The sequence below is a fragment of the Mesoplodon bidens genome (genome assembly GCF_964165515.1).
Source record: "Mesoplodon bidens genome assembly, chromosome: 13".
NCBI classification, from domain to species: Eukaryota; Metazoa; Chordata; class Mammalia; order Artiodactyla; family Ziphiidae; genus Mesoplodon; species Mesoplodon bidens.
In genome coordinates this window covers 68888380-68912054 of record NC_138169.1, presented here as the reverse complement: position 1 = coordinate 68912054, position 23675 = coordinate 68888380, and the positions used below count along the sequence as shown (strand labels likewise).

General features: G+C 34.8%; 1 protein-coding gene across 1 annotated transcript in view; it reads right to left on the bottom strand.

Moving 5' to 3' along the window:
• DCC (DCC netrin 1 receptor) overlaps positions 1-23675 on the bottom strand; it is a gene marked incomplete at its 5' end in the record, with an annotated part of 1182001 nt that overhangs the window by 632074 nt on the left and 526252 nt on the right. Inside the window, 2 exons of the mRNA XM_081253253.1 lie at positions 8159-8295; positions 9514-9664. Of these exons, the coding sequence (XP_081109379.1) occupies positions 8159-8295; positions 9514-9664 (288 nt within the window). The remainder of the gene's footprint in view (positions 1-8158; positions 8296-9513; positions 9665-23675) is intronic.

Genomic DNA, 23675 nt, shown 5'->3' with positions numbered 1-23675 from the left:
ATACAGTAGAAACTAACACAACACTGTAAAGCAATTACACTCCAATTAAGATGTTAAAAAATAGGTTCACACAAAAACTTGTGCACAAATGTTTATATGGAACTATTCATAATAGGCAAAAGGTGGAGATAATGTCCATCAACTAATGAGTGAATGAACAAAACATGATATATCTATACAAATGGAATATTACTTGACCATGGAAGGAAGGGAGTACCGATGTATACCACAAGGATGAACCTTGAAAATATTATGCTAAGTTAAAGAAACCAGTCACAAAACACAACATATTCTATGATTTTGTTCATATGAAATGTCCAGAATGGGGAAATCTACAGAGGCAGTAGATTGGTGGTTGCCTAGGGCTGGGGGTAAGGCAGGGAGAAAGAGAGAACAAGAGGACAGGGGAATGACAGCTAAACAGTATGAGGTAATGAAAGTGTTCTAAAACTGGCTGTGGTCAGATGGGTCACACACATCTGTATTACACTGAAACCATTAAATTGTACACTTTAAATGCAAAATTGTATAGTATGTGAATTTTAATGTATGATATTCAATAAAGCTGTTTTTTAAAGCATTAGGTGAGAGAATTACTGTATTTTAAATACACCTTTGTTGAGCGAATGAATAAATGAATCAACCAATGTATAGACAGAAACTCCAAATGCTTTAATAGAGTCCACCATTTTAAGACTTGTGTTCTCAAGTTGGTGCTTTTTGCCCTTAGGTACAGTGCCACCAAGTGGTAGTGGGACCGTTGGTCTTAATAGTGTGAATTTCAGGTGCATGAATATTAGGCATACTCTGGAGGTTTCCTGCTCAGATATACCAGATTATACTAAAGATGAATCCACACCTAACTATGTAAAATTACTGAAATGAGTATACCTAGATATATCAAATAATAAGTCAGAAAAAAAATTAGAAAGTACATAAGGAAATATCATCTTTCCTCCCTAGTGTTTAAAAATTGGCAAGCACAGTTGATGCTAACTCTTGCTAACTTTAATTAAAACACTCCTGTTTAATTTAGTTCGAGTCCTATCACGGAGTTAAACTCCTTCTGGGATAATGTGTACTTCTGGTACTTCAGGAAACTTTTGGCATGAAATGCCCTTTGGGGCAGCTTTCTACCACTGTCAGCAGTTCTCCTTCTAAACCACAGATGGTCACTTCACCTTGCTGAGATTGTTAGGGCTAATTAAAATCATAGTCTTAGATTGCCTTTTTTAATGCTCTGAATTAGTACATAGCCTTTGCCTTTCCCTCTGGGGCCTCTACTTCCTTCCTTATCTGTCCAAGAAAGAAAGAAATTAGATCATAATCATCTCAAGGATAAATGCAAAACACTGTTCAAATTGTTTTCTCCAAGGAAGAGGGAAGGAGAGTAGAGATCCACATAGTAGGCCTGCACATAAATATCTGTATAATAAATAAATAAATCCTACCACTAATCCAACTAGTATTTCCATAGCCAGGTATAATTGCAGTCGTAATCAAATAATTTTATTACTAACAGCCTGAGTTTACCACTTTTCTTCTTCTAATACCTATATGCATTCCATAGAATCTTCTAAACATCATTTTGGATAGAACTTTTGCATACTCTCATGACAGTGGTGACCTCAGGTGAGGAAAGTAATTATAATAAGTAATCAACACAGTGATGGGAAGAAACAGTTAATATATGAATTTTAAAATTTTAATTCTGCCTTACTTTATGCACTTGTATCCTACATTTGGGATCATATCCCTACATGGAAAAACCCTTAACTAACTTCAGTATGATCCATTTGGCAATTACCTGTGAAGGATAATCAATATAAACTTACCTAAGGCACAGCTTTTATGACTATGATCATTAAATGCATATGGGTGAGGGGGATGTCACTGCTAATAAAGGTCAATCATAGGTAGACATGAAATTTAAGGACTGCTACTTAGGCAGAAGCAGTAAATTCAGAAGAACTCCATTCAAACAGTTATACATTGTAATAAAAGAATAAATATTATATTAATTAATATATTTTAGGATAACTATTCTCCATTCATGGCTAAGAACATAAGCCTAAAACCCAACATGGGTGATCCACCAGAGAGTTTATAAAGGAGGTGATTGAACACCTTAATGGCAGGTGAATGTGCCACTTACTCTCCAAACAAATGGATGGGTTAATTTTCTGCTTGGCCAACTATCCATGCTGGGAAAGTAGCAGCAAATGATACTTATGTTTCACAAAAAATTATAAAACTAAAGCATATGTAAAAAATAAAGCCATATCAATTTTTAATTATCACGTTTCCTTCCTTCCTTTCCTTTCCTTACTAGACATATCTGAGAGTTGATGGTGTGTGTCAACATTTACATGCTTGTTGTAGTAAAGTGAATTTATAGAGCATACCTAAGAGTTGATTTAGAGAACAAACACAGTTTTTTCATACTTAATAATATATATATATAGTATTAAAATTTGGTCAGATAATTTAATATGATAGGATCTAAAGTAGTACTTTATACTTCAAAATTACTAAATAAAAAGATGATATTGAAGAAAAGATAAGCAAACACTAAATTTATAAGTATAGTAGAACTACATATAATCAATTGTATAAATGAAGAAATGGGTTTTGATTAATTGCTATTGTAAGAGGGAGTTTTTTTTTTTTTAACACTCCTGGAAATTGAAGATTGTCCATATTAACAACATGTAAGAAATGTTAGTAATATACTTCTCCATTGTAGCTCATGTCTCTGTAAAACTGATCAAGATTAACAGGTCAATGCATAGAACAACCACCCTTTTTGTAGTTGTATTAGTCTGTGGTTTACATTACAAAATACCACAGACTGTGTGGCTTAGACAACAGAAAGTTATTTTTTCTTAGTTCTGGAGGCTGGAAGTCTAAGATCAAGGTGCCAGCAGGGTTGGTTGCTGGTGAGACCTGTTTCTGTAGCTTACAGATGATGGCTTTTCTCTGTGTCCTCTCATGGTCTCTTCTGTGTGTGTGCACTGAGAGAGTGATCTGACATTGCTTCCTCTTTTTTTTATTTAAAAAAATTTTTTCATCATGTGATCAGCCCACCTGGCAGGAAACCCTTATGCTCATCCACAGGGGGTGTGCTGGGGTCATGGCGGGAGGGGGTGGGCAGATTCAGGTCTTAGGCAGCGAATGCACGACAGCCTGACTCCCTCCACTGTCTCATACTTGGTCACTGCCACAGTCACTGAAGGCTGTCCTATTTGGAAAGGGACCAGTATGGATCTCCTGAAACCTGCAACCCTTGCAATGTTTCCACTGCCCACATTACCAATGACCGGGGCACAGGCAGCCTGTAATCACTTCAAACTCAGGGCTGCTGAGACTGGAGACCAGGGTCAGAAGACTACAGTTGTGGCCGGACCCACTCTCATTCTCCTTTTATAAAGCCTCACAGAAATCAGCAATGAACCAGGCACAGAGGGCACTCAATAAACACTGGGTGCCAGGAAGCATCTAAAAGGTGGCGGGAGGGAGGCAGTGTGGGAAATCTCCAGAGTTTGGAAGGGACCGGGTGGTCTACTGCCATACCAGCCTGAACACACCCCATCTCCTCTTCCTCTTCTTATAAAGACATAATTTCTATTGGATAAGGGCCCCACCCTTATGACCTCATTTACCTTAATTACCTACTGGAAGGTCCTCTCTCCAAATACAGTCACAGTGGGGATTAAAACTTCAACATATAAATCTGGGGGAAACAATTCAGTGAATAACAATGGTGTAGGAAAAAAACAAGAGTCTCGACGGAGAGCTTATGAAATATTTTGATAGAAAGTCAGATAATTTATGTACAATGCACATTCAATTGTATTTCATATATTTAAAACTCAGATGAGCCTGAGAACAAACCAAGAGTTTGAGTGGCCAAGACAAAAAAGACACAGCATCGGTTTTTAAGTTTCTAACAATCTAGCTGGGAAGAAAGAATGATTAGCTGGCCATAGAGGCACAGAGGAAAGTAAAAAATATAAAATGCTTCATGAATTTGGATATCATCTTTGTGCCACAAACCTAATTTTTTGTCTATGTTTCTAGATATTTCTAAATCTAAATTTAGATTTAAATTTAGAGATTTCTATATTTCTAAAAATACTACCTCTGTGTATTGTTAGGACATCATTATATGATTCCTCCACAACTTGTGAGAATTATGCAGGGACCAGTTGTGGCTATGGACATTTTTTTTTTTTTTTTTTTTTTTTTTTTTTTGCGGTACGCGGGCCTCTCACTGCTGTGGCCCCTCCTGCTGCGGAGCACAGGCTCCGGACGCGCAGGCTCAGCGGCCACGGTTCACGGGCCCAGCCGCTCCACGGCATGTGGGATCCTCCCGGACCGGGGCACGAACCCATGTCCCCTGCATCGGCAGGCGGACTCTCAACCACTGTGCCACCAGGGAAGCCCAAAGGTCAACTTTTAATAGCATATTGCTTGTATTGCTACAGACTGCTTTAAAAGGAATTCTAGAATCTTTTCCGGAAAATTCAAAAATACTTTCATTTTCTCATTGATGTTAGACCTAGTGGCTTTTACTGAAGAGTGAACTTTCCACCCATCTCCTTCTGAGTGCATATGGACAAGGGTGCACAGGCTTTGTCCAAGGTCAAGCACTTTACTGGTTAAAGATCAAATACCTTTTTAACATATGCATTTCTGCATTGCTTTGGACAATGAATCCATTGAGACCTAAGGCAGTGGTAAATCTCCTCAATGCTTATTAAGTATTGTCTTGATGTGTGCAGGGAGGTGTGCGTGAGGGTAACGGGTAGATGGAGAAAAGGATGTATTTATGTTCAGAAACAGCGATTATAGCTCTTGAGCCAGAAATCTGGACATTTTGAAAATAAGAATTGACAGAATACCATTCTTTAGATCCTTGTTAAAAACTAGAGTTTAAAACAATAATCATGGCTTTAGTGATTTAGACAAAACATAAGCTGGCAACGGTATTCAAAGAGCCTCCCTGTGCATCTGCATCTCCACATTTCTCCTGTCACCATGGGTTTAGGCTCTATCTTTCATGAAAGCAGAGACTATCAACTCTTCACAGCTTCACAGATCCCATGTTTACATTCAGTATGGAAAATAACCTTGCTCAGAAGTCATGAAGGTACCTGACTATGAATTTGTAAGTATATTGCAAGGGCACAAAGCCAGACTTCAAACCTTTGTGTAGCCTTTCTGGAACCCAGTGCAATGCATGTACTCAAAAGAGGTCTACCAATACTGTACTGATGGTTATTGTTATAGGTCAGAAACATTATATAACTGGTTATTATTAACCATACATTTATTTAAGTTATTTCAGACAAGGTTGTCCTTAATCTCATCTAATATAGATTTCTTCAATAGGTTTACATATTATGGAACTTTCAATTTTCATTTTAGAATGTAAATGCTTTAAATGATATTTAACGGACATTAACTCTGAAACTCTTGAGGAAGACCACAGAATTTCTCTTTATCTTGTTGTATATAAAATTATATCCTACTTGAACAGTCTGTTAGTTCATGCCAGTTCACACTCAAAGGCAATCTAAGTGCAAGAAGGAACCATGAGTTAAAAGGCAAAACAAGAGTCTGATAAAATCCATGACTAAAGCACAAGCTTGGATTTCTTGTGGAATTTTATCTTATGAAGAATTTAAATTACACTTAAATTCTTAAAAATGACGAAAACCAAATTTAAGTAACACTGATAATGAAGGTATTTTTTCCTTAAAAAAAGGAATACATTCTATTTTCTATATGAACTCAGTCCTGCAGGATGAACTTAAGCTTATATTAGGATAGTCAAAGACTGTATCAAAGATTTTGCTATATCAACACTTATTTTAAAGCCTGGGCAGAATAGTTAAAACAGTGTCACAACCACATCCTGAATTAAACCATGCCTTCTACAATAGTTATAAGTCATATTAAGTCTGTGGGAAATCCTTAAAATGTATACGCAGTTACCAAGAGGATTCAAGAAAGGAAGGAAGGAAGGGGGAAAACCAAGATACAGACACAGCTCTATCTACATTTAAAATTTAATAATGCCTCTAATTTACATATTCAACATGTAATCTATAACTAGATTTTTAGAAATAGAATGGTGCATTTAGAATAAAAATGCAAGTCTAAAGGCAACAAATCCAGCAGCCATAAAGAGAAAGACATGGTACCCTATATGAAACTTAAAACCAAGCCAAACCAAACCCAAAACAACAACAAAATACACACACACAGAGCATATAGAGCATTATTACTGTTCTTCTATATAAAGAGTTCCTGCAAATAAACAAGATAAAGATAACTATTTCAATAAATTTATGAAGATCAAAAAAGATTGATAGCAAGTCACAAAATATAAAATGCAAATATCCAGTAAAACTATAAAAATAATCTGAATTTTATAGGGATGCAAATTAGAACAAAGAGACTCAATTTTATAAAATTGTTAGATAGGCAAATAACAGAAAAAAGCACCCTTGTGAGGGGCAAACTCTTGCACTGCTGGTGAGAGTATAAACTTTTCTTTGATAATTTTCCTCAGGATATAAGCAAATAAATGACAAAAATATATAAGGATAAATTAGTGTTCGCTTTTTTAAAAAATAAAATTTTGAAACAAGATAATACTCAACCATCAAGGACTGGAGAACATACATACGTGCACAGTAACACACAGAGGAAGATGCCATGAATGTCAAAATATGTGCATATATGTACATCTATACACATATTTCTTGGCTAGTTTATCCTCAGAAATCAGTATTTATATACATTTGACTTAGATATCAATGAAGTATTATATGTCTCAATATGTGCATTAATTTGGTATAAAATTAGACCTCAGGCATTTGCAGTTAGAGGTTTAGCTCTGATCACCACAAATTCTAGCTCATTCGATAACCACATCTGCCTTACAATCAATCAGTAATACACATTACAAGGTTATTTCTATGGTAGCTGTTCTGTTACTGTACTTTGATGTTACAAATGTGAAAGTTCTTTGTTTCAAAAAAAAAATTCCATTAAAATAAGAGTAAATTAAACTGTTGTCATTTTAAAGTTAGCTGATATTTTAGTTAGAATAATGCTACCTCTAAAACCAAATAATTAGAGTCCTTTGCCTATTCTTAGTTTAATATTTACAGTTTGATCAAAGAACAAACAACTCCATTGCCTCACTCATCGTATATGTTATTATCCTGTGTGCAGATGAAAGCAGTTTCTGAATAAACTTTAAAGCAAAATGCAAACTTTAAAGCAAAATGGATAGCATAATAATATTATGATATAGGTTAGCAGGTATAATCAGTATACCACACCTTTTCATTCCTACTGAATAACTTCTTAAGAAGCCTATGATTTTACCTGGATTCTTTAAATGGTAAAAAGATTTATTCCAGAGGAAAAAATTCAAAGACCGATAAACAAGTTTTTGGTGTTGTTACAGAAAAAATCAATTGAAATTTAAATGTTAAGGCACTTTCTCTAAACTACATGATTCAAATGAAACTGGCTAAAAGAAACCTGGTGCATAATAAAACATTTTGTTTGAGGAGCTACCGCATATAAGAATTATTTACTTGCAGTGATAACACAGTGACCCTACCTATCTCAATTTAATGAACTTACATTTATTTAAATTAGATTCTTGCTATGCAGGTTTTCTTTAGATGTATTTCATTTTAATGGTTCACTTTCAACATAACATCTATAGCATTTCCATATTAACTGAACAATTTTACCAACACATCTGAGTTTAATGTCAGAAACCCTGTCAGCTCAAATGACATTTAACTTTTCTACTCAAGTACCTATATTTTTATACAATTTTATTTACCCCTTTTGTTAGATAGTAATTTTTGGTAAGCTTCACTTATGTAATGGGGATAATTAGACTAAGGGTGATCTATCTGGATTTTAATCAATGAGCAAGTATTCAAATACTACGTTTAACCTCTGTGCAACTAATCAATGTAGAGCACGCATATGTGTGGAGTGTCGGGGCTTTGCAATTTCACACTAATAAACATAGGAAGCAATTTGGTGAGAAGCATTTATGGCATCACGGTGATATATTTTGAAGGGTATGATGTAAACTCATCTCAAGCCGTTAACTTACCCAGGACTGTGAGCTCTGCAGAGGCACTAATATTCTCATTCTTATATGTGACAACACAGGTGTAAGTTCCACTGTCATCATCTGTCACATTGGAGATAAGCAAGTTGCTTCCACCCAATAAAGAATACTTTTTGGACCTGTAAGACACAAGACATATCACATTAGAGAGTAGATTTACATATATCTACATCAGGCAAGGTATTCAAAGGTTTAACTGAACTCCACAAAAGCTCAATTTATAAAACTGGAGGAAAAAACTCTATTTCATGGGAGCTTGATAACACTGCACTTATGTTCAAAAATCCCTTCAAGGTAAACCACTCCCTTTGGAATACTGTGGGCTGTGATCAAAGAAATGAAGTAGATTAAACTTGGAACTAATGTTAGTACTGAAAAGAAACTTAAAGATAATCTGGCTCACTTTGGATTTGAGAACCGCCGGTCCAGAGAAGTAATTACCCACAGTGGAAGTCCATGTCCTATGTCCTGACATCCAATTTAGTAAACCATGTACAAAGTCACACGTCATAGTGCACTGTGCATGCCTGACCATATTCAGAGAACACATCTTCACATGCTGAAGCTCCAACCGGATTTATTGCATATTTCAGTATTCTCAGAAGTATTGTGATACCATACCATGTATTGTTGTTATATAAATAAATACTTAAGGTAGATGAAACTTAAAGATAAACTTATTGCCTATGAACCTATCTTACCATAGAATATAAATGTTCTATTTAGAACACCAGATCTCAAAATCAATGAAATTAATTTCTTAAGTGAAATCTAATCCATTCTCATCAAAATGTTTCTGACTCAGTATTCCATTCTATTAAGAGTTTACTTTCTAAGTATGCCTTAATATTAATGTCCAGTAATTTAAAGCAAGCCAAATTCTTCTGTCTTACCTTGAATATCTGTTATAGCTGGGATGGTGAGAGATATAATCAGAGCTAAAAAAAAAAAACAAAAAACTGCACAGACCCTATCATGGCATGCTATACATCCGAATGCAGAAAGTCGGTTTCTTAAGAAGTATTTCACTCTCTACACCACTTCTTCAGGATGAGATCCTCCAAAGTATCTTTGCTGAAGCCTCTGTGGTCAGGATCATCTCAAGAGCAACACTGACTTTCTAAATTTCCTTTTAGAATTGATCTCATGGATTCTGACTCTGTTCCCCGTTCCTTTATCCCAGTGGGTATGTGTCTTTTATATACTGTCTAATGCCAAGGAATGTGGAAAGAATATTCAATTATTATCAAAAACCCTAGTATTACTAGGTACTTACATCAAATTAGAGAAAGATAAATAGTAACATATACTTCACAAAAGTCCTAAATTTATAATACCTGAGTTGGATGACTTCTTCTCCTCGTAGCCAGGTAAAACTTGGGGGAGGATAGCCAGAAACACAACACTCCAGGATAGCATCTTTTCCTTCAATGGCTACTACATTTGATGGTCTTTGCAGAAAATACAGTTGCCTATGCAGTCCTGGGTCTGTGGAAAAAAACACAGGGTCACATCTTTTATGAAAAATATTGCGAAGAAAAATGATATATCTGGAACTTTTTTTTTTCCCCTAACAAGACACTGTGATGAAGAGGAAGGAAAGACACATGGAAAGATGCCAATGAAACTTATAAAATAGACTCCTAGAAGTTTTTCCATGCCTAGTTTCTAGGATTAGGATATTAGAATAGTCTTATCTGTTGTTGACATCATGGTATAAGGCAAAGAGAAAAAGCCTGAGACTACAAGTCACTCGTGTGGGCTACAGGCCTTGTTGACTTATTGTCATCAAAAAACAAGACAGTACCAATACCTTTTTGATATTTTCAGTGTGCCTGCACTAATATCTATTCCACCTCCTTCTGCTTTGTTTATTGCTTCTGTGGCTTTGGAAGTAAGGTTAGAAAAACATGTTAGAATTGTGTTAAAAATCTGTTGTTCTCAAAATGCAAGTTTCTTTTTTTTTATAACAAAAAGTTTGTTTTTTTATAACAATAAGTTATAAACAATAAGTTATGAAGGTTTAATTTAGGCTGTTTTCAACTTAATGCGTTAAATGGAATTAGCATATAATCTTTCATTTTGCAAACTCAAAGCAATCTTGAAGCAAAGAAAATGAGGAAAAGAAATCTTCAAAACCAGGACTGGGGTGGCTGAAGAAATGCCAAAGGAGGTTAAATCTAACTAGGTCCTACTGGGGGGCGTGGGTGATCAGAGAGGAAGAGAGGTGGGAGGAGACCTGGGACACGTTTTAACATTGCTGTTAATCTTCCTTGGTTGGACCCAAGTCCACACAGGTTGATCACAGATGAATAAAAGAATTCCAGTTCTCCAGTTAATAGTTGGGAGAGTAATTGTCATCTAAAATACTCTTTGTGTGAAGAAAGAGAAATTCACACTTTCTCAGTCTGGTCACATCTGTTTCTGGTTGATAAGAGCAACAAAAATAAATATTGTTCACAATGAAACACTGAAAGAATTTTCAAAATGTGTTAATCTTTATTAAACCAATATTGTAGATAAAGTGTCTCAAAATTTTTCAAAATTGCTGCCAGTTTGTTCAATAATCCTTCCTGAAAGTGACTTTTCAAATCAAATGAAAATGTTTTGAAGGAAAATGTTGCTTAGAAATGAAATCCCTGATGTGGAGAAAAGGGAACCATCCTGCATTGTTGGTGGGAATGTAAACTGGTACAGCCACTATGGAAAACAATAAGGAGGTTCCTCAGAAAACTAAAAATAGAATTATCATATGATCCAGCAATCTCACTCCTGGGCACACATCCAGACAAAAGTATAATTCAAAAAGATACATGCACCCCTGTGTTTACAGCAGCACTATTCACAATAGCCAAGGCATGGAAAACAACCTAAATTTCCATTGACAGATGAATGGATAAAGAAGATGTCGTACATATATACAATAGAATACTACTCAGCTGTAAAGTAGAATGAAATAATGCCATTGCAGCAACATGGATGGACCTAGAGATGATCATACTAAGTGAAGTAAGTCAGGCAGATAAAGACAAATATCATATGATATCACTTATATGTAGAATCTAAAATATGACACAAATGAACTTATCTAGAAAACAGAAACAGACTCACAGACATAGAGAACAGATTTCTGGTTGCCAAGTGGGAGGGATGGATTGGGAGTTTGGGGTTAGCAGATGCAAACTATTATATATAGAATGGATAAACAACAAGTCCTGCTGTATAGTACAGGGGACTATATTCAACATCCTGTGATAAACCATAGTGGAAAAAATATGAAAAATAATGTATATATATGTATAACTGAATCACTTTGCTCTATAGCAGAAATTAACCATGTTAATCAACTATACTTCAATAAAATAAATTAAAAAAAATAAAATCCCTGAAATGGATAGGTTCATAAAATGTGCATTAATAAATAGCTATCTTTATAATGGAGGCCTATTCATCAAATGTTTCAGCTACATATACTGTATAATACTACGTTATTATAGAAAACATCAAATAAAACCTATATAATTTTATCTTCTAGCTATAAGAAAATTTGCCTGGGACCTATGTGTAATACTACTTATTCATCCATGGAAGAGCCAAAATTTGAACTCAATTATATTTTCTTTTGTCAGAAAATCATGTAACACAAAATGGTTATTTTTTAAAAAAACATTTTTATATTTTATTTTAATTTACAAAAGATGAACAAATAGTACAGAGTTCCCACATACTAGTTTCCCCATCCCTGGCATTCAGCTTCTCCTACTATTAACACCCTACATTAGTGTGGTACATTTGTTACAATGAATAAAGTGATACTGATACATTATTATTAACTCAAGTCCATAGTGTACCTTAAGGTTCACTCTTTGTGTTGTCTAGTTCTATGGATTTTGTCAATGCATAACATCATATGTCTAATATTACTGTAGCATATAGAACAGTTCCACCACCTTAAAAAAAAAATCCCCTGAGCTTCACTTATTCACCTCTTCCCCACCACCTACATCTCAAACTGCAGGCAATCACGGGTGGTTTTACTATACCTATAGTAAAGCCTTTTCCTGAATATCATATAGTTGGAATTAAATAGTATATAGACTTTTCAGATTGATTTCTTTCACCTAGCAATTATGCATTTGGGGTTCCTCCATGTGTTTTTGTAGTTTGCTAGCTTATTTATTTTTATTGCTGGATATTTTTCTATTGTACCAAAGTTTCTTTATTCATTCACCTATTGAAAGATACCTTGATTGCTTCCAGGTTTGGTAGCTATGAACAATCTGCTATAAATGTCCACGTGCAGATTTTTTTCTAGACAGAACTTTACAACTTAAGTCAGTAAATACCTTGGAGCATGATTACTAGATTATACGGTAAAACTATGTTTACCTTTCTAAGAAACTCCCCAGCTCTCTTCCAAAGTGGTTCTGCAATTTTACATTCCTATCAGCAATGCATGAGTGTTCCTGTTGCTCATCCTCATAAGCATTTACTATGGTCATGTTTTTTTATTTTAGCCATATTAATAGATATTCAGTTGAATCTTATAGTTGTTTTAACTTGCAATTCCCCAATGACATAAGACATTGAGCACATTTCATATGCTTAGTTTCTATCTATATATCTTGCTTAGGTGTCTGTTAAGATCTTTTGCCAATTTTTTAAATTGGTTTGTTTTCTTACTGTTGAAATTCAAGCATTTGTTGTATATTTTGGATACAAGTCCTTTATCCAAATGTGTACTTTGCAACTACTTTCTCAGTCTGTGGCTTGTTATTCTCTTAGCGTAGTCTTTTACAGAGAAGAAAGTACTAATTTTCACAAAGTCCAACTTATTCTCATAACATTATCTTTTACGGAGCAAGAAGTACTAATTTTCACAAAGTCCAACTTTCATGCATTATTTTATAGGCAATGTATCTAAAAGTTCATTGTCAAACCTAAGATCACCTAGATTTTTTCCTGTATTTTATAAGTTTTTTCTTAATACTTCTGTGCCTTATGTTTAAGTCTATCAACCAATTGGAGGTTTCGTGGGGTTTTTTTTATGAAAGGTATAAGGCCTGTGTCTAGATTGGTTGACTATATTTCTGTGGGTCTATTTCTGAAAGCTCTGATTGTTCCATTGAGCTATTTCCCTATTATTTTGACAATATAACAATATCTTGACTATTGCAGCTTTATCATGAGTTACCATCAGACAGTGTGAATCCTCTGACTTTCTTCTTTAGTATCGTATTCACTATTCTGATTCTCTTGTCTTTCCACGTAAATTTTAGAATCAGCTTATTGATATACACAGAATGATGGGATTTTGTCTTTATCTTAAAATATTAATAGTTCGGGCATCACTGGGCTCAGTGCCAGGAAAGAAGCATCTGCTATTTTTAGACAGAGCATATATATTCTAGATTACTTCAATCTCAACCTGGTCCATTTCAGTTACATTTATTATCTTTGCTCCTCCATAGACATTGGAACCTGATCATATGTGTCACACTGATCATACATATGGAAATGTCAGCTTTTGGCAGAGAAATCTGGTTCCATTTCTCCAAAGATATTTCTCTGTAATTATCCAATCTAATAAATTCTAATATTATGGAAGTTCCCCCCAAAAGCTAATGGAAATGGTCTTTAATAGTAAATAGTTCATATGTTTCACAACACTGTGACAGATTCAGTATGATCACAAATTGTTTGAGCTCCTTCAGTCCAGAGCTGAGGGTCCACTTCTCTATGATTTAAATCTGGCCTGGCCCCGTGTCTTGTTTTGACCAATAGATTGTGTTGGGAATTATACTGATGAGTTCTGGACACAAGGCTTCAAGAGCCCATACAAGTTTCTGCCATGGGTCTTTATGAAATGACCATGTTGGTCTAGCCAACTGGAGGATGAGAAGGCATATGGAGGATGACTGAGTTTCCCAGCCAAAACCAGCACCAACTGACAGACATGACAGTGAGGCCGTCTTAACACTCCCACCTTGGTCAAATATGCCTGAGTGAATCAAAGTGAAACCAACAGAGGAACAGCTGAGATAAACTGCAGAACTGTAAAAGATAAAAATTTAAGTCACTACATTTTGGAGTGGTTTGTTATACAGCAATAGATAACTGAAATATACACATGAATGAAAACAAAACAAATCCATCCTAGCTATTTAAAATATTTAAAATACCAAGTAGCCTTTTTGGTTGTTGTTATTTTTAGTTTGACTTTTGGTTTCTGTTTTTTTCCACTATTAGGGTGATTCTGGCTATTTAAAGAAACATGATTAATCTTGATGTATCCCTTATTTTTCTCCATTAAAATGTGATTTTTTCTTTTTAGAAGAACATCAAGAAAATGTATTTAAGTTTTAAAATGGGGAGGACAGAGATACTATTGCCAAGGTTACATTTGTATGATAAAATTGTGGGTAGTTTTTATTTCCATCTTTGGATTTTTCTGTGTTTTCTAAATTTTTTTAATAAGAACATATATTTTTTTAGAGTAAAGAGTTATTTTAAACTCTGGTGTTGCAAAGTGGATGGAAATTATACAAGAAACAAAGAAATTATAAAAGCTAATGACTAAAACACAGCCCAAATACTGAAGAGCAAATGAAAATTCTCCCTCCAGGTCCATAATAATAGAGATGAAAAAGCCCTGGGGGGAGTGAACTTAAGATTCCAGGTCATGACTTTTGTTGACTAAATTGATTTTAATTGAACTATGATGGAATTAGTAATTATTCATAAAAATAATTGTTGTTCTTGCCACATGGCCACTGATTATTCAGAACCAAATGGAGTTACTCAGCTAATACGAATATGAAAAAAATCCAGTAAAATAATAAACATGATTTCATCAAGGAAATGGCATATAATACCAGTCTGAAATGTTCTATTTCATAAATTTGTGATAGGTACATAAATGGTCATTTTATTTTTATTCTTCAAACTGACATATGCTTCATATACTTTTATGCATGTGTAATATGTTTTACAATTAAAAGACTGGAGGGATATGCAAGGGTGGATTCTAGAAAACATATTTGGCAATAGCTTTAAAATCAAACTAGAAAAAAATGATTTTTTTTCTAATGTAAATTTTTTTTTTTTTTTTTTTTTTTTTCTTTTTTCAGTACGTGGGCCTCTCACCGTTGTGGCCTCTCCCATTGCGGAGCACAGGCTCCGGATGCACAGGCCCAGCGGCCAAGGCTCACGGGCCCAGACGCTCCGCGGCATGTGGGATCTTCCCGGACCGGGGCACGAACCCGTGTCCCCTGCATCGGCAGGCGGACTCTCAACCACTGCGCCACCAGGGAAGCCCTAATGTCAATTTTTATATTAAAAATTTCAAAAGCAGACCTCTTTCATATGATGGTCACGGAAGTGAATGCACACACTGTCACAGCTATGTTTTCTAAATGGATTATAAGCAGTCATGATTTGCTTGGACTAAAACCCAGTTTAGCTTTTTCCTGTTGGGAGGTAAATGTTAGCCTGATTCTCTGATCTGATCTCATTGTCATGCTAGTAGAGGTACACCTAATCCTCCTCACAGACGAAGAGGGTGGTACATAAAGAGAAAGCAGTCATTACAGTGATGCAGATCGTTGACATACACAGATCGCATTAAATTCTAGCAACACCTTATGGCAACATGCTGCTTTTACTTATGCTTTTCTTCCTTTTTTCCTTCCTCCCTTTCTCCTTCCTTCCTAACTTTTTAAATAGTAAATTTGGCCTACTTTGGCTTAATCTATTATCTGAGTTAGAGAGGACTGATCTACAATCATCAGGAAAATGAATAATAATGTAAACAGTGGATTTCAACCTGTTTGGTCTCAGGAACCATTTATATTCTTACAAATTATTGAGGCACCCAAAGAGCTTTTGTTTATGTCGGTTATAGCTATAAATAGTTACCATATTAAAAATCAAAACAGAGATTAAAATATTTTTATTAAATATTCACACCTCACCAAAAGTAGTATTTAAATAACTATACTTTCCAAAATAAAATTATTAGTGGTACCTTTTATTTCTGTACATGTTTAATGTGTCTTAAAGGAAAATAACTAGACTGTGTCACTTTCTGCATTCACTTTGTTCTGATATGCTGATTTGGATGAATTACATGAAAATAATCTGACCTCAAATAGATATGTAGTTGGAAAAGGGAGGTGTATTTTTAATAGCCTTTTCAGAGAGTTGTAGATTTTATCTTTTAAGACTGCACCAAAACTCAATAAGTAGTTTCAATAAGTAGTTTCCTGAAAGTTAGTTGTAGTGTGAAATCTGACACCATATCAATAAACATTTTGTGTTATGTTATATAAAAATCCATTGGTCTATCTTGCATTTTGAAAATATTTTTTGCCCATGCTTGATTTAGTCACATCAATCAATGGTCATTTGGAATGGTATACTGAATGGGACATATCTTCCAAATGTTGACACATTTCATTATACAGTATCACAAAATCTCATTTGTTACTATCACCACCAATCCCATCAGAAAGGCCTTTTAATATTGCAAAGCTGTCAAGATCCCCGTGGCAGATACAAGATTTCCAAATTTCTAATTTCGTCTTAAAAGCATGAACTTCATCCTTGGGAGCAAATACTATTTTCCTTGCACTGACTGACTCGCTTCGTTCATTTTTGAAAAAATGTCTAACTAGTACTCAAGTCTGAATAGCTACAGTTTTCCTGCTGATTGTCCTTTCAAGTAAAAATGATGTCCCGAAAAAAAAAAAAAGCAGCTAATTCATCTTGAAATTCAAATGATCATGGAAGCATTTACCCCTCAGAAAATACTGTACTTTGATATCCTTGATGTATATTTCCCATTTTGACATGCAGAATATAAAAAAGATATGTATTTAAGAATCAACATTTAATAAAATTAATCATTTTTACTGCTTCATCAAAGACATTCTTAGGTCACCATAGTGAAAAAATACCCCCCAAACACATTAGGATTATTGTTAAAATAGGTTTGACCTCACAGATCCCCTGAAATCATCTCAAGAAATGCTAGGAGTTCATAGACCATACTTTGAAGAACTGATATAGCCACAGTCTCAACAAATTAAGCAGTTTTCTGAGGCATTCAAGAAGCCCATTTCCTTTCAACATGGGAATAATTTTGCACCGTTCAAATAGAAGTAGAAATTGATAATTTAAATATAACTTTCCTCCTCCTTTTCCTCCCTCCTCCTCACCAATCATCATTATTATTTGCAGTTAGGAAAGCAGTGCAACACTTAAATGTTTCCCATCACTCTCTTTCAGCAAGTTAAAAAGTATCTTGGATCAATAAACTAACGCATTTAACCTACACTTCACAATTCAGAAATAAGAACTCAACTATCCTCAGGGCCCATGCACTGAAGAGGCACGGAGAAAGTGCACTGTTAAAAGTGGAGAGAATATTTTCCATTTAAAGACATTTCCTCACCCCACCTCCCCACCCGCCAAAAAAAGGTTTTGTTAGACCTTACACTGGCCAAGTTTATTGAATCTGTGAGGCCAGCTCGAAGCTAGATTTGACTCTCTGCATTCACAGGTTTTCCCAAATGCCTCGGGGCCACATAATTTTGTCTTCTTTCATGATCCATGACCAGGTTGAATATATAATTTATGCAACTTGGGATATGTTTCAGAATGAAAGGTAACTCTCTTTATAATTATTCTAGGACATCAAGTGTGACCATCTTGTGCAAACTGGAAGGCATTCTTACCCTGCAATGACTTTTTTTTTTTTTTTTTTAAATGGGGCCATTTTCCTAAACTATTGTTTAGGAGCATCAACACTAAACTTAACATGGCAGATTCTAAAGAATAACTGAGGCATAGAGAAATTTAATGATGGGCCATTGGCATCTGTGTCAGCAAGAAAAAAAAATACTGGTTTTTACAACTTAATGACTGTCTTCCTCAAAATAACTAGTATTTGCTTTCAATTTTTATGCTTTCTGAATGCAAAACCTTTTTCCCTCATTGTATATATACTCTTGTTTTCTTTATTAAATTCCTGTCTCAGTGGAATATCAAACACTTTTCCAATTGGAAATAAAAGGGCACTGCAGGCTACAATGGGATATTCTCTTTGATTTCTTCCCAGGCATAAGAGTTACAAATTAATTTCACTTCACAGAGCCTCTGTCTGTATCCTCAGTTTCAAGCTAACCTACTCTCCACCTGCTGGCTGCTTAGCCATCCCCCATCTAGTTCTATTTTAGGAAATTCAGCAGGTACCATGTGTTTTCAAACAAAAGTAGGTACCCTAATATGTGCTCTGAGCCAAAAATTCCACCAAACTCCTTCTAAATCTTTTAGAGTGTCTTTCATTAAAAACCAGCCTAATCCACACAGATCACAGGAATCTGAATTTATTTAATAAAAAACAAAATCTCCATCTGGCTGAAAGCCAAGGAGCTTTGAACAGAGAGGAGGAAGGGAGCCATTTCTCAGAAGCTCAGGATTCTATTACTTTCCTTCCTTGTTTACACCAGTTCAGTGCTAAAAATGACATTCCCTGTCTGTAAATACCCCTACATCTGTTCATATTTCCTCTTTCCTTCTCCATGTACACACACATACTGCTATTTGTAGTTAGAGTTTGGAAGAAGAAAGGGAGTGTCTATTCCTATCAGTGGCATGTGGTTATATCCCTTCTGTCTCACAGGCAAATTTTGAGTCTATCAGTTTCATTTTACAGCAGATCTGAAGGAAGTGATTTTTCTTTTACAGAATGATTTTATTTTTTTTAATTTTACAGCTGACAGTAGAATCCCAGAAAACAAATGTTGCCATTATGCTGTGTCAAAGTTAGTTTAGGGAACCTAGAAATCTTCATAATTTATATAAATGCATAAAGCAGCACTTATAACTTTCCAGAAAAGTAATGGATTTGTTATTCTCTCATTTTTGATAAAGAACCAAAAGTATTCAAAATATTTCCTATTTGGCCAATGTTGAATAAATGAAGTTGTGCCCATAACTCTTGACTAAATGTGTCTTCTTTTATGCTCGAGGAATAAACTGATGTCTGATAGGACCAAAGAAGAAAGTTCTACCAGTTCTTTCATTAATTTTTGTGACTTTTGCACTCAGAGGTTATGGGTTTTGCTTCCACACACCCCTGGAGAAACCCTCTTGTCTGTGTATGAAATAGGGAAGACTACCTGGCCCTTCAGTCACCCACCCAGGGCTGCTTAATGTCATATTCCTAGGAAATGCAGAACTGACCATATGTCAGCCCAGTAGACTCAGGAAAAGACAAGCTCTCTCCTTTTCAAGAAATGTTTATTCCTCCTTGTGGAGGGCAATCTCAAGCATATTGTTTTTGCTTTTAACCTTATGTGAAATAGCAAATTTCATTGAGGGAATGAAATTTAAGATTAGATAGTATAATCAATATCTAAACCCACTGAAGGTCAAGGATGAACATAGATAAACTAGTGGATTTGGTGAAAGAGAGATCACTGGTGACATTAGAATGATAGACTTGGCAAGAAAAATGTCATAGATCTCCCAGTATTCCAAGTACTTTCAACTTGGAATCCTGGACCTTGTTGATCACCACCAAAATAGCACTGGGAGATCTTAGCAAATTCAAAAAGCACACAGACATTGTCTACGTGTTGTCTTACATATCCACAGTAAGTCAGCTTATATTTGCTAACATATGAGACTTTGTTGCATTTAAATGGGATTAAATGGGATTTCATCAACTCTGTGTGAAACACTGGTTATCTCACAGTTATCTTGCATTGGCTAAAAGACCTAGCTTACAATAACTAATTCATATAATATAACACGCTTGTCCATTGGTTTCTGTGCTCTGCCCAGCTCAGGCTCCCCACAAAGGCTGGATAAAGTTATCATATGAGGGGAGGGGGGCAAATCATGACATGGAACTTGGTCAGTTCACTGCCTGGGCAGTCAGTTTATACAATAAAAAGTATCAAATCTTCTTTTGGTCTGCTTTCTATGACAATATAAACTGACTAATTTTTTAAAAAATATATAAACGTAAAAGTCTCCTATTTTATGAGATTGATTTTTGACCCTTATTGTTGTATTTTAGCATGGCCTCATGGTTTTGAAAAATTAGAATTTGTCTAGCAAACTTCTACTCTTAAAAATTATAAAGGCAGAATTGTGGATGAATGTGGATAAAATAATAAAAGAGATCCTCAGTAGTGAGATTTGGAAAGGCTGATCTAGTCCAACTTCTAAACAGCTAAGGAAACTAAGGATTTTAGAGGATTAAAAGAATTGGCAATGACTAACAAAGATAAGATATTAAGAAGTCTTATTTATTGGCTAACTCTTATTTCTAAGCTAGTGTCTGTTGCGATATTTCATATAGCCAAAGAAATGATGTTGACAGAGAGGTAAGGGTGAAAATCATGTATCAATGAGTTACTAGAGAGGAAATAGTTGCAGGATACTCTGACTTCTAACAGATGTGAAAAGGAAATGAAGAAAATAAAGAGTACTATGGATAAATAGCACAAAACATGTAATTAGCTACCACTAGGTAAATGAATACTTTGATATCCAGCATCAAAGTCAGGTAACTTAATAAAAGAAAAATAATCTTGATATGAGAATCAAAATCTTTAAAAGCGTAATTTCTAAGATGCCAAAGTAATTATGATAGTTACTAAGGACTTAGCAATTCTAGGCATTATACTTGGCCCCAAAAATTGCAGCCTCATAACCACCCTATGAAATTACTCTCTACATTTTGCAAGGTTAATAAATTTTGACTTAGATTAAGTAATTTGCTCTAATTGCACAACTTGCAAGTGGTGAAATTGAGATTTGTACTTTGGTATCAGACTCCATGCTTTTCACACTTTTATCATAATAATAGTTCAAACTGGGGATTTTAAATATTAATTAATTGATCAATATAAACCAAATCCATGGAAATGATAGATGATAGTCCACATGCTAACCCCTCCATGCAATCTGGATTACATCTAATATAATACTCATTAGGAAACACAAACTTCACATGGTTTAAAGGTAATATGATCTGTTACTTTATTCTTTTCTAAGTGCAGATAAGAGAGAAGCAGAAGAAATCATTTTATCCAACTTGGATCTATGAAAGACCAAGTGTGTCCTGTTTATAGCACGGCATAGGAAATAGTTTTAGTCAAAACTAGCCTAAAGAAGGAAAGCAAACTATGGGAAAATCCTTCAAAGCAGAGAAAAACATTAAGTACAATACAAAACTATCAGGTAATACATTAATGTGATTTGCTCTTCACTTCCCTGTTTCTGTTTTTCTGAGTGTGTTTTATGCCATGGAATCCATTGTTCAAAAACCTTTAAGGATCCCCGATCACGAATAAAGTGAATAGAATCAAGTCTAAATTCCTAGACATGGGACTCAAGGTTCTCCATAAGGCAGGTTCAGCTTCTAACTCCAGATTGATCACCTGCTATTATCATTCTACAAATGGTTATCTCCTGATGACCTATAAAAGTAATCTCTCTAAAGACTTTGCAAATTTTCTACCTAGAATTGAATGTATCCCTTGTCTGTGCTGATTTGAAACTAGAGATATTTACCTAAATTTACCATTCCCTGCCTTATATTAGTCATATGGCTATGAATTAACTGTCTGGCTCGATGGTAAATTTCAAAACAAAGAATGTGTCTTCTTTGTTTTCCTCTACAGATTATTATTCTGTAGAAATTATACAAATAAATGGTAGGAAAGTGTAATGAGCTTTGACATATAAGTAATATTTAGTCAAACTAAAACGTTTAATGCATCCATTGGTTAATAATAAATTCTTAGAGATGAACATATTCTGAAACTTTTAAAACCAAAAAACACAGTTTTCCTTTTAAATAATATGCCTTTTGGGATGGTTTCTATTAAAATTTATTCCAATAAAAATAAATATTATAGAGAAAAATCATTCAAAATATATTTTAGTCCAACTTATTCCATTAAAAGCCAAAAAGCCAATGTCTCTAATTACACAGATATTTAGTTCAAGTCTATCCAGGATCCAGAATCATCTAATTATAGTTAAACGAATGAACAACAGATTGAATTACCAATTGATCAATTCAATTAGGCCATTAAGAAAACTGAAATCAGAGTTCCAGTGTATGGGCCAGTTATTTTAGTTAACCTAGTGCCCAAAGCAGATTTATAATTCATCAATTCAGTCTACTGTTTGGCACTCAGACACGATGAGATCTGAATAAAGTGGACCTGACGATCACCATGGCTGTTTCAATCCCTGCTACATTCTCCATCACAGACAATGAGACATTTTAAACCATCTCAACTCTTAGTGTTTTGTTATCAATATTTCAAAAAAAATCCTTTACAATAATTTAATAGTAACTTACTCTGTTAAAAATATATAATTCCCCATAATTTTGCCTTCAAACATTAATCAACAGATTAGTTACCAATTTTTCTACCTTTTAATGAAACAAATAATTATTCATTTAATCTTGAAAATATACAATGTTATGAGAAAAATCTCTTTAAAAAATTTGTAACTTAATTTGAGCACAATAACACCATACCCTGCTCCTAATCTCAGGAAAAGTGCCACTACCTAGCTTCATCTGAGCGTGGACTCCATCCCCTCCCTCTTGAGGCACATCTGATATGTCTCCAAGACCTGTCCTTAGTATCTCCCCACCCATCTTCATTTCTGAATCCTTTCTGATACCACTTTAGTAGCAGCTTTTGATCATTTCTCTCCAGAATTAATGCTGTACATTCTACCGTATCCTTCTTCCTTCAGTTTATCGTGCTTGCTTCCAAGTTCTCCTTCAACACTTCCTATGCCCTATGACCCAGTTAAATAGAATGCGTGCAGTTCCTCTGAAAAGCTTTTCTCTCTATTTTCTCTGTGTTTTGCTGATGTGGTTCTTTCCTCCTGGTTTAGTTTTCTCTTGCTACTACTTGTTCTTCAAGACTGGCACATTGTTTTTCTCTCTTATGTAAGGGGATGGCACTCTGTATTTCTTCTTTCAAAGAACGGTCTACTTGCTTTATCTATTTCACCCACTAGACAACCGTTTGCAGGGGCACTATCTTCCAACTTTGTATTCCTAGTAACCTGTGTGATGACAGGTACGTAAGATTCACTTAAAAGCTTGTTGAGTAAAGTATTTATGTAGTGAATAAACTGCAACTGCTTGCTGGAAGACAGCATTTCAAAACAACTATTTGATTCTTAAAATCTGAATTTAATAAATCTCTGTTACTTGGTGATATTAGAGACACCTGATACATAAAAGTGGCAACCTGAAATGTATTCTACATAAACTTGAATAAGGGCATCAAATTACATATTATTTAGAAATGGATAACTCTCCACACATATGCACACAAATGAAAATACTCTCTTTATGAACTGTGGTAAAAACAAGTATTGAGCAAAGTTGCAGGACTTCAAATTGGCATTTATGTTTCAAACTAAAGGGAAAATAGATAAGTTCATC